At 39.5% G+C, this 13,188-nt stretch overlaps 1 protein-coding gene across 8 annotated transcripts in view; it reads right to left on the reverse strand.

Annotated features, from left to right (window-relative positions):
* The window catches only part of LARGE1 (LARGE xylosyl- and glucuronyltransferase 1), a 293,661-nt gene that overhangs the window by 155,843 nt on the left and 124,630 nt on the right, over positions 1-13,188 (reverse strand). For all 8 annotated transcript variants that reach the window (XM_064654910.1, XM_064654909.1, XM_064654904.1 and 5 more), the window contains one exon: positions 1,783-2,084. In XM_064654910.1, coding sequence (XP_064510980.1) covers positions 1,783-2,084 — 302 coding nt within the window. The remainder of the gene's footprint in view (positions 1-1,782; positions 2,085-13,188) is intronic.

The raw sequence follows: 13,188 nt of genomic DNA on the forward strand, positions 1-13,188 counted from the left end.
AAGACCATCTCAAATTAGATTCTGAAATGTTATCTTTAGTAAATCTCTAAGAGCAGACTCAATGAAATGAGTCTTAGCTCTCTTAGTCTCCCACAGAGCCCCAGTCTTCTTCTCGAGAACCCTGGTTCTTTACTACCCAACTTGCTGACTCTTGCTGTGATATATTCCAGGGTCAGAAACTAAAAAAGATTTAGTTTGTACATCTGGAACACTGAAAACAGAGAGTGATTGGAGTCAAGAAACCCCTCACACAAACACAGAACAATATCATCTACAATAATAGGACAAATGATGAGACCCTTGGCAAATCTGATAATAAGGAAGTTTAATTTTAACTTCCATTGCTGTTACTGAATTACTGAGTGAATTCCCTGAGAAAAAGAGTAAAAAGCTATTTTGCTATCAAAATAGTGTGCAGTGAGATAGGGGGATGGCAAATAATGTCAGATTTTGTATTTTATATAACCATTGCCTCCAGCACAATGCTAAACCCCACTGAGCAAGTAAACTTATTGGCAAAACACATTATGAACTGCAAGGCCATTTAAACTATTCCTACTTTAAGCTGCTATTTTGTGTTCCAAATTGGTTGGTACATTGAACAACTGAACTGAGATTCAACTCATCACTCCTTGGCATAATAATAGGGGAGAAGTGAGGTTTGCTTATTGATGGCCTGAGCCTTCCCTGATTAAAAGAATTGCCAAAATGCTCTCAGTGAGGAAAATCAGACCCTCATTATCTGGAGGAGGGAAAATGAAAAACAAACCCCTCTTTTTCCCTCTCCTTACAATAATGTTGCTTCCTTTTTTCCACACTGAAGGACGAAGATAACCAACTGGGAAGCGGTAACTAATTCGTAAGCTGTATTTGATATTTTCCCATTGAATAGAATTTATCTCAAAAGATAATTAGGACTTCTTTTTCCTCTCCCATTAATTGTCTTTCAGCTTTTATCTTTGAGTGGCAAAAAGCAAGATAAAAGGTGATAAGGTATTACCTTCTTTGTAGAAATAAATGGAGGAAGCTACTTTTGATACCTTCATCAGCTGAGATTGGCACAAGGCCTTTAAGCAAGACTTTCTGTTTGGTATCTATCCATATTTGGACCTGTCACCATTCAGACATCTGACAACTAAATATCTGGATGACATCCACAAAACTACTGGCATAAAATGGGGAAAACCAAACCAAAAAAAAGCCCACTCCAAAACCTCCTTAGGAGATCTCCTGTTTCCTGCAGCCAATCACACTGTGCACAGCTCATGCAAAGCAGGTGGTCCCACAGTAACACCCAGATACACTTCTGAAAGTGAGTCCAAAGCACAGGCTGGCTCCATAAGCCACAATTTAATTAATTGTAAACCCTGAACTGTTCCAGTACAGAGACACAAACAAAGGAATAAGACTTTTCTAAACACCATGGAGCTTTCATTTAACTTAAAAACACATGGGGTCAGTTTGCCACAGGTCTTTATCAGCACAACTTTACAGATTGGAACAAGGCTTTGATTTTTATACCAGGTTTGGGGACACAAGAATGAAAACGACAAAAAACTGTGATGAAATAATAACTCAGAAGATATTCCGATGATTAAATGTTTTAAAGTTTAAAAGAAAAAGAATAATTAAAAATTATCTAAAACATTGCAGTCAGTAAATCTTTAAGAGGCTGTTTTCCGAGAATAAAGTTTCAGGGTGAAGGAGATGGAGGTCTGCAGTGTCCTTAACAGATCATATCTATCAAGCTTTGTTTCTGGCAAGTTCCTTCTGTTTATTTACCTCGCACTTTTCCACTGCTGGTTGCTGCCCACACTCGGAGCTGTTCCCTGCCACAATGCCAGCCCGCAGGCTCTCGCTGTCACCTGTCCCCTCTTCCATGGAGTAGGTTTTGGAGTGATTGCCATGGTGGTGAGAGGGGCTGCGACTCTGTGCCAGGCTGAGCTGCTTGCGCAGCACGCGGTTCTCCTCCTCCACCTCCCGCATGCGGACTTCCAAGCTCTCGCGCTCCCGCTGGCTCGACGCTGTGTACCGAGGACTGTGGGGCTGGGATTCAAGTGGAGACAGCGACACTGGCTTCCCATCTGCAAGAGAAGGAAACAAACCCCTTCTGTCAGAATATACTTGAAGTTGCGTTTTCCTTTTATGCCGGCATCGTGAGGCAGGGATGTCACTTGTCACTTCAAGGCAATGCTTAAGTGAGTGGTAAACTTGGACAAATGCTAAAGTTCTATGAGCTACAGGTCCTACTAATTTTAAAACCACAGTAAAAGATAAGCATGTGTTTCATTTGTTCTGCATAGGGCTGCCTGCCAGTCTCTAGTCTGGGAAGACAGTCAAGAACATGAGGATTTAATTCAAAGACAATTAATATACAGTTAAATATATTTTAGAAATGTATGCAAGATGAAATAATTTTCCTATTCCCCATTTCCTCCACAGTCAAATGACAGCATTTTGGCAAACATTTTCTGCCAAACAGCAGCCCCAGCTGATTCACATGTGAGGAGCAGATGGGTTTTATTCAGCAACATGGTATTATGTGCTTGTTGAGAAATAAGAGGTTCAGAAGGACAGAAATGTTGAATACACATGTGGGTCAAATTCTGGAAAGAATTTTGGCTGAAAAAGACACAAGGGAATTTTGAAAAAAGTAAAATGGTTCAATTCAACACCTTCAATTAAAAAGCTGTAATCCAGAAATATGAAATTGGTGTTTTCTTTATTTAAATAAGCATTGAAAATGAGCTAAAGTATAATAAAGAGAAGGTATCTGAAACTAGGGTCCACAAATAAAGTAATACATTCTACCATCACTTCTCAGTACATTTTTGCTACTAAATTTCAAAAGAGCAAATAGGGATGCAGCTGATGTGTTCTCATATAACTTTAATAAAGATATAACTACCTACACAGAGAGTACAAATGTTTGAAAACGTGTAGAAAACCCTCACGCTAAATCACTGTTCAGAAATGTTCAATTGAAATAAAATTGAAACAAAAGACAATGAGAGTTATCCACAGTGTCATAATTAGCAAGATGTTCCTTTTCAGTGAAGATATGTGAGTATCTTATAATAAGGTATTTCTCTGACACAACTTTCTACTTGCACATATTAAATAATAGAATAGTGGAACTGTTAAGGTTGGAACAGCTTTCTAAGAATATCGAGTCCAACTGTCAACCCAGCATCATGTGCCACATCCACATGGTTTTTGCATGCTTCCAGGGATTGTGATTTCACCACTCCCTGGACTGCCTATTGCAACACCTGACCACCTTTTCCACTAAGTCATTTTTCCAAGTATCCAATCTAAATCTCCCATGGCACAACTTAAGCCATTTCATTTCATCCTGTCACTTGTTACCTGAGAGAAAAGACTGACCCCCACCTGGCTACAACCTCCTTTTAGGTTGTTATAGAGAACAATAAGGTCCCCCCTGAGCCTCCATTTCTCCAGGCTAAACAACTCCAGTTCCCTCAGCTGCTCCTCCTAGGACTTGTGCTCTAGACCCTTCACCAGCTCTGTTGTCCCCCTCTGGACTCTCTCCAACACCTCAGTGCCCAGAAATGAACATAGGATTCAAGGTGTGGCCTCACCAGGGCCGAGTACAGGGGAGTGTTTGCTATTTAATGATTTTTCCAATGCAGAATCTCTTTGGTTTTATCAAGTGAACACCAGCTTGAGCGGTTTACAAGATGGAAATCATGCAGTTATTGTTTAGAAGTTCCTCCTAACAAGTACATTTCTCACCTGCCAACTCCAAACTATCTCCCTGCTATAAAGACCTGTTCTCTTCTATTATTTCACATTTACCTGAACAGTGAGCAGTCCTCTAAACTGAGTTCATGAAAAGAAAAATGGCTATAGAAGTCAAAATCTCAATTCTAATTTACATTGCAGAGTTATACAGGTATACATGCTTCCTCTTATGTATATAAATCACTATCCTGGTTTTTATACATAATTTGGATAGAATATCTTGCATTTTCTAGCAGACAGTCTCCTGCAAAATTTTTCTAATTTATTATTTTTACCATTAGCAAAGCTTATAGATAAATCTGAGCTTGAAAAGTGTCTCAAGACAGATTCTGAAGTTTGACCACTGTTTTTGAAATTTGAATGCTCCAGCAAATAATTATTAAAAATTAAATGAGAGATTTGAAAAAGCCTGAAAATAATAGGTGCAACAAGAGAGAAATGTCAACATAAAGGACAGAGCCATGCTACAATTAGACATGCAATAGAATACTGAGTTATCTTTCTCCATCCAGCTTGGAAGGCATGGAACTGAAGTTGGAAGACTGAAACTCATTTGGGTGTGATTACATTGCATTCCTATTAGTGGACAGCAAGAGCGTATTGTGTAGACACTCTCAGATAAAAACACCACCTCTACTCACCTATACAACAACTAATGTGTTATCATCAGATACACTATTATAATGCAAATGTAGCCAAAGACCTCACTGGCAATCATAACTCCCCCTCAGTGAATATCCAGAGTGACACAGATGTTCCTTATCGCTTCCTATCCTTGCCACTGAATTCTGCTTCCTTCTCAAATAATTACCAGAGAAGGTAGCAAGGTATGAAAGTAAATCTCAGGACAACATTCATCAAGTTTTCAAAGCATGGAAAAAATTTAAATGCCTCTTTAGCTATTCTACGGACATAAATCAATAGGTCATAAATGTTACTTTGCCAAAATTAAAACTTTATAAGTTTTCTGTCTTTTAAAAAGGATACCATTTTGTTAATCTGAACAACTGCAGGTATATTCATAGGAAAGCTGAACTGTTTATACACAATATTTAGAAGAAACAGCATAGTCTGAGAAAGGAACTGAAAGAATGTATCACCTCACTACCTCAGACTGGAAGTTGCAGCAATTAATGAGACCAGCTCAGTGTTTATGCAGCCTTAGCTTTAAATGCCAGTAAACTCCAGTACTGTTTTCTCAGTAGTAAATATTTCTGCCAGTATGTAAAAGGCAGTAAGGAAATCCTGTCAGGAATTGAACAACTAGCTAACTTCTTGATTTGAAATATACAACTAGTTGAAATGTATTGATTTGTTATAGAAATTATCCATGTTAGAAGGTGCTAAATCCAAGATATTTTCTGGAATGATCTCTTCAGGCTTTATACAGTTGGACAAGTAATGTTTTGTTAGCAACATTGTTCACTATTCTCACGTGTATCTTGATGTATTTGGTATATTCATACATCCCAATTCTGTGCTGCAAATAATAATGTGACAGTTCCAGGACCCATCTGAAACAACATTATAAAACCAAAGGTAAACAGAGTTTGATCTTAAGACTCAGAAATACAATTTTTTTTTCATAAGTTCTGAGATTGTGTAACTCAAAATTTTTGCACATCTGAGGCTGGCAAGGCTGGGGGCAAGGTACTATTTGATTTAGTTCTCTTACCATACTGGACATGTGAAGATATTTTTACTTCAGTGAATATACAGACAGGGTAAAATGCCTCTTGGGAGCTATTGTCTAGTAGGTAAACAGCAACACATGCTACCCTGGTTTTCTTCCTACCAGTTTCCAAGGTAATGCAAGGACTGTTGTGTTTCATCCCATCTTTGAAGAAGGAGTAAGTGGGCTAATGTTAGGGACCACTCATATTTGATGGACTCTGGTAGAAGAGTTAAACTGATTACACTGTACTTGAATTTTATAGTTTATAGTAACTGGCAGACTGTTCTGAGCTGATGTCTAGACACTTTTTATCTCATCTAAATCAAAATAAAATAAAATAGCACAACACATAATGAGGTCTTTGCAACTTTGGGACTCAAGATTTCCCATGGAACACTATAAGGAACATTGCTCTGCTCTGAAGCAAGTAGTTCACTTTTGAATGGTGTAATAAATAATAATAAAGCTATTATTTTTCATTCTTTATTTGGGTTACTGCTCTATTTTTGGACCTTGGCAGTTTCAGATTTTTTTTCTGTGTCAAGCCTTTTACTTCAGACTTTTTGTGCTAATACAACTGTACCTAAAAAGACCTACAAAATTCCACTGTCCACAGAACAAAACCCAAACACAAACCTGGACAATTATTTCATGGTTGACAGCAATCAGTAACTTATCATCACACTAGGTTCAACAATTCAGAAAACTTGACAATATATAAATTATGAATTATATGGATTATTGAATGCTTCTGTATATAAGGAGTCACGTGCATTTCAGGCAACAGATTGCATTAACACCTACTTAAGCAGCGTGTCTTAGGACACTGGATGAATTAAAGCCTCCAGAAAGCAATCCAGCATAGTTTATTTGAAAGGATAGGGACTGAAGCAATAGAATTTTCTTTCTTGCATACAAAACCTAAAGGATAAGCATTATAAGCAAGTTCCTTGTTTTCTAGTTATCAAACTGGAGAGGTGATAGTCCTGAAAAGGACCCACTGGCATTGGAAGCTTGCTGGGGGAAAAAGCCACAGAGAAAACAGAGCTTATCCAAAGGTTAACTGGATAAGGAGGAAAGAAGCAGAGCGTAGGAAAGAAAAAGTTGCTCTGATTCAGAGGAGAAGAATAGTGCAGAAGAAAGAATCCTGAGTTTCTCACATGAATCTGAACTAAAATGCTTACAATTGTGCTAGGAAATATTTGAGGCACGTAGATTTATGTAGCATACTTTGGGTGGGGTTTTTTTAAATTTTTTACATTTCTTATGCTATCAAGCCAAACTATTTTTTTTGCCATCTTTACAAGGTCTAGAGGTTTCTCTGTGTTTTAGCTATTATTCATCCCCTGCTTAATAGCGTGTAATGCCTTTATAATGAATTAAGTCATGGCAATGAACTCTAGGCTGCCTCTTAGACAAGAGGAAGTTATGCTGCCCACCGACAGTGTTTCAGTCTGTCTGATTAGAGATACAAGAAAATGCCATTCCTTCATTTCACATTTGTTCACATTTGAGAATTCACATTATCTGTGCACACTTTGAGGACTAGCAGTGTAACAATTTTAACCAAAAGTCAGTATTTTACAGAAAGAAGTGAGGTAGCAGGCAACCACTCTCATGATTTCCCCCCGTTAAGGCCATGAGCCTGGTGTAAGCAGATAAATTATCCCTTTTATTTTGGAGATCTAGCTCAGCTTTAATCATCTAACACCTTGCACTTCTGCTCAGCTGGATGCTCTGGTAGGTAGTTGCTATACTGGTAGCTATGAATGAAGTCTTTGGCTAACAGTTTGATACTTTTAGATATATGGCTCCACAAGTAGGTGCTAAGGCATCCCAAAGTCCCTATTCTCACACTCACCAAGACATTATTTTCTCCAACAACTTCTTGTGAAACACTGCAGTGTAATCTCAGCCAGAAGTAGAAAACCTTGCCCAAACAACCATCTTAACAGTGGAATACAGTCCAAGAAATTTACTTCAGGTCTGTGAACATGGAACTTCTTCATTCTAACACGACATAAGGTAATTATTTGCTTATTCTTTTCAAGTGTCAGAGGTAGAAAGTTATAACAGTGAAAGAACATTGAAGGCTGATGTTCACTAGACAGAGACAGCACAAAAATAAAAGCCAAGCCTTTCCATGCAGCCCAAACAAGTTTCCTCAGCTCTGACAGAAAAGCTGCTCTCATCAGTATCAAGCACAAACCCTTCTCATATATGGACAACATATGTGTTAAATTACATGTTATTTGGTAAGGAGAGACTGTTTTCACAGGACATGCCAATCAACTGCCAGCCTTGGACTTAGGCAATAGTAATTGTACTTAGGAACTTCAGCATGTCCTTTAAGTACTAAATTTGCCTTCACTTCCACTGCTGTTAATGGTACTTAAGAACACATTAACATGTTTTATTGAACCCAAACCTGAACCATTCAATTCCACTGCAGGACAGCCTTACTTAAAGAATCACATTATTGCCTGCTGCTCATATGCAGAAATAACCTTCTCACTGTCCTTTCCTTGAACAAAATAGCCCTCTACAATCAGCGGATTCAGAAATTAAACCAATCATACACAAAAAACCTACAACCACAGAACACCAGGACTGCAAAATGCATCGGGTTTGTGTGGCCAGCTTTTGGCCACGGAGGGGCTCCAGGGGTGTCTTCTGTGTGAGGCTGCTGTAAGCTTTTTCCTTGGGCTAGAGAGCCAATGCCAGATGGCTCCAAGACGGATTCTGGCCAAGGCTGAGCCCATCAGCAATGGTGGACACTTTTGGGATAACAGAATAAAGAAGGGGAAAGAAGTTACTACATAGCAGCCATTGTAGCCAGAGAGGAGAGGGGTGAGAATACATGAGAGGAACAATTTTGCAGACACCAAGGTCAGTGGAGAAGGAAGGGGAGGAGGTGCTCCAGGCGCCAGAGCTGAGATTCCCCTACAGCCTACGGTGAAGAACATGGTGAGGCAGCTGTGCCCCTGCAGCCCATAGGACACCATGGTGGAGTAGAGCTCCCCTTGCAGCCCCTGGAGGACTTTACACCACAGCAGGTGTTTGCCCAAGGGAGGCTGTGACCCGGTGGGGACGCCCACACTGGAGTTGGTTTCCTGGTAGGATTTGTGATCCCTGTGTAGGGGTCCCACAGTGGAGCAGTCTCTTCCCGAAGGACTGCACCCCATAGGAGGGACACATGCTGGAGCAATCTGTGAAGAACTGTAGCCATGGAGAAGCTCGTGGAGGACAGTCTCCTGTGGGAGGGACACCATGCTGGAGCAGGAGAAGAGTGAGAGGAAGAAGGAGCCGCAGAGGCAATGTATGATAAACTGACCAGAACCCCCATTCCCCATCCCCCTGCACCATTATGAGGGAGAAGGGAGAGAAAATTGGGAGTGAAGTTCAGCTGGGAAGAAGTGAGGGGTGGGAAATACAGTGTTTTTTCTGGATTTGGTTTTATTTCCCATACGCCCACTCTGTGATTTGATTTGTAATAAATTAAATTAATTTTCCTGAGTCTGTTTTGCCTGTGACAGTAATTGGTGAATGACCTCCTTCTGTTCTTGTCTTGACCCATGAGCTTTTCATTATATTTTCTCTCCCCTGTGCAGCTGAGGAGGGAAAATGATAGAGCAGCTTCAGCGGGCACTTGATGTCCAGGCAGGGTCAACTGGCCACTGAAGTCTAACACTTAGAAGTTTAGAAATGTGAGAATGATGATCTCCTGTTCAATCTTTGCTGTCATTCCCTTGTGCCTGATGACAGGATCATTAATTGCATGATCACCACTTTATTTCCAAAGAATATTGGCATCACTGTGCAGAGGATGGATGGTGCTCACAGCTATCCAGCAGATTGTTTCAGCTCATCATTCTGCTTATGACCACACATACATACCCTGCAATGAAAACAAGACTTATTTATTCCCTCACTGGCCTATGATATTCATAGCTGTAATACTTCAATACAGCACAGGGATGACTGACTTATTTTTTGAAATTATTTAAGGGAAAGGTGGTACTATCAGTCCCTCTTTACAGTCGGACAAAGAAGTTTTGGCGTCGTTAACAGTCACAGAATATACCAGGTTTGGATGTACAATTGAGATGGTTCTGATACAGTTTTTCAAGAAATAATCACCTTTTCTTCCACTACATTTGTTCAGAGGACAGACCTCATTATCTGCATATGCAACAGTAATGCAAGAGCCTGCAAGTTGGAAATCCAGAAGATGTGAGGAAAAGTAGTTAGCAGTCACTTGCAATAGCTTTGTCTTATGAACATCATGTAATGAACTCAGTAGTAGAGACAGAAACAATTTTTCAGGGCAAATTCGACTTTATAAACTACTGTCCATTTTCTTTGTACACTTCCCTGCCTTGTTCATGACATGATTTCTAGTCTCTTGAATTAAGTAAATGGAGTGGTTCAAGAACCACTCTCACTGAATTGCTGCATTTGCTCTTCACACAAAATAAGGAAGGGGCTGTGTCTCAGAAAGGGTCATCACACTGCATAGCTGCAGAGAGCTGTTTATGTGTTGGTTGAGTGAATACAATACTTCTAATAGGGATAATAAGGATGGTAAGCAGTGAAACACTCTAAGTAAAGAGAAAGCATGTAGCAACAGAATGCAGGAAGAAACAGGGAAAGAAAATCTAAACATATATCTTTCTTGAATTTGGATGTGGCTCTTCTTAACAGCTTGCTTTTCCAAAAGAAATATTATCTCATTAGCCAGTTATGAATGTTAGCTTATTAGCATACTTAAAACAAAAGCCCGTAAGTCTTAAATTATTTGCTCATTTCCTTGTCTCGAATACAATGACTTTTTTTTGTTCTTTTTTTTCATTCTTCCTTTCCCTGTTTTGCATTGCCTTGGCAATATATATGCCTCTCCAAGAAAAGGACTAAAAATAACATTTCTCTCCTTTCCACTGGGAGTGGAGATGTAAGAAAATAATATCTTATCAGTAAGCACTGAGGGAAAATAAGATTTTATCAGGGACTTGGCTTGACGAAGATAACATGTTATCAAGAGGGGAACTTGGCAAAGATAACACGTTATCAATATCAGGAGTAAAGCTTGGGGAAAATAATGTCTTAATACCTATTAGATTCTAAATAAGCCATCTGTGCTCTTGACGAATTGTTATTTTCTCCAAGTCCCATTCCTGTAAAGATGTTGATTTTTTGGCAAACCACTTCTTTAGCAGTTGGGAAGCGGGGGAGAACGAGGAGAAAAGGAAGCTCCTTCTCCACAAAGCTAGAGGGATATTCTCTTTCTTTTCAAAAGCTTTGCATGCAGGTGAAGATTGCCAATGTGACAGCTTGGAAGACTCACATGTTTAGATACTGAGTGGGTATTGCAGGGAAAACTCCTACAATGCTTGGCAAGTACACTGCAGAGAATCCTGTAACAGGAGAAGAGGGTCAATGTCCCTTCTGTCCTTTGACCACACTACACAGGCTCTGAGGTGCTGCCTATAGGATTTTTGGCGAAAACACTTATCTACAGAAGCGATGACTAGCCATCACTTAGCAATGACTTTTTGCCATTAACAACCTCATCACAATTAGCAGTATTCATTTGGGGCACAAATAAATGACCGCTTTTAGATCGACTGCAGACATAATCACCATTCAGTTAGAGGTTACCATTCCCACAGCTTAAGCTGACCCAAAGGGTCACACAATGCTTATCTCCTGCAGTGCAAAGCATCCATTGCCTCTGCCCTGAAACATTCCCCTCTACCACCTCCACTAAGGGGGTAGAGACAAACCACTGTCTAGTGGGTGCCTGTGCCCTGAAGCTGAAACCTGCAACTCAATTATAAATCTTCACAGTTTCAATCTGGATGAATTTAAATAAATTGTGGCACCTCCTGGAAAATAAGAAATCCAATTCATAGTAGGATGGACTACTAACTGCCTTAAATGGCAGAATGTGGGTGAATGCCACTGGTTATTCATAGGAATGGGCAAGTAGGGAATAATTAGAAGGGAAGCTATGGAGGGCCTGTAGGAGTGTGATGTGAATAATAAAGCACACTTAGGAAAAGGCATATGAATGATATCTGCAGGGTAAGTATTTGTAGCCAGCTGAATTTCCCTGGTGTACAGTAGGAGTGGGAGGGAAAACAATGGGATTTGTTAATCTAAACATTTCCTATGAAGAAGCAGATCTCTTTTTTATTTTTTCATTAACCATTTGGACACCTTACACCCAGATATTTCTCTCTGTTTAGATGTGAGTTTTGTGTTAAGATAACTTCTGAGGCCCTGATATAGCAGAATACATAATGAGCAGCAGGCAGCCATTACAGCTCTCTAAGGTAAAGCATGTGCCCAAATGTGTCCCTGCAGCTGTACACAGTACTGTGACTATCATTCATGTCAGTGGGATGTAAAAGACTAGAACTATTCTGTGCTGGCTCCTGCTCAGTAATAAAATGTGGAAGAGATAGGAAGGTAAAAAGTCTAAAACACAGCATTTTACAGTGATTTTTTAAAAGTACAGAAAGTACAAGAAGTAAATATCTATAAGCTTAGAAAAGATTATAAAAATACCTCCAGGTTTCTACAATTGCCACAGTAACCACAAGCAAGAGACAAGCATGCTCAATCAAAGCCTAGTAGTAGTTAATTCAGAGTCTGTTGCTGATGATTAGCCTCAGCTGCTCATCAATAGAGACTCCAGCTGATAATTATTAAGTTAAACTTCTGAGCAGTATTTGCATATGTAAAGCACGCTTTCCCTGCTGAAGCAACAATGGATGCTATAATGCATTTCCTGATTGTACAGCTCTTGGATTTGGGGAACCTGGGCAAGAGAGTCTGCTTTGCATATCCTTCCTTAGCCTCATCAGACCAACCATTCAGAAGATATGCACTTGCACATACTGACATCTACAAGCTACAGCAAAAAACATTCTTAACCCTGCATAAGAGGAAAAATGCTACCACTCATTTTAACCAGAATATCTCTAATAGGAATAATATAAGACACACTTTTGCATATTCCTCTAAGTATTTACCTAAGCTTCCTTACAACCTAAAAACTGAGCAACAACTAGTCTGTGACAAGGCAGCCTGGTCACCTTAAAAAACCTGCAGAAATTCTAGTGGACAGATTTGGTCCATCAGTTCCTAGTGACCTCCAGATCTGGAGGAAAATTGAATTTGATTCTTGGTTTAGCTTTTTTTCATCTCACTTTCTCCAGATCAGATTTTCATTTCCTGAATGCTATTCTTGGTCATCAGTAATAGCCATGCCTCCTTGGTTAACTGTAGGGTCAAGAACACAGGTAAACACACACAATGTATACGTTTATCTATTAAGTTTTCCACACTTCCTTAATTACATGACAGACAAGGCACGCTCAGATCTGCTTAATACCCAAGGAGTTCAGAGGCACAGTCGCTTTAGGGATAAGGGAACATGAGAAAGAATTGGGAAGACCTTTATGTAATCCGTAACACAACTACCTGCCTCCTTGTACCTATCATATCACTTTGGTTTAAGAGTCCATCATAGGCTTAGTATTAATGGACCTGAATTTTTTTTTATCAGACAGTAAAGAATAGTAAAGCAAAAGATCTATTCATTCAATCATTATAAAAAAAGTAAAGCAAAAAAAAAGCAAAAGTATGGCTTTAGTTAAACATGGGAGACAGGTTAAAAGAGGAAGGTCTAAGGGAATGCAGGTGGTCAGCCTCCACAAAAGCCAGCATTTGGACTCTTAAAG

This window comes from Pseudopipra pipra, chromosome 5 (genome assembly GCF_036250125.1).
Source record: "Pseudopipra pipra isolate bDixPip1 chromosome 5, bDixPip1.hap1, whole genome shotgun sequence".
NCBI classification, from domain to species: Eukaryota; Metazoa; Chordata; class Aves; order Passeriformes; family Pipridae; genus Pseudopipra; species Pseudopipra pipra.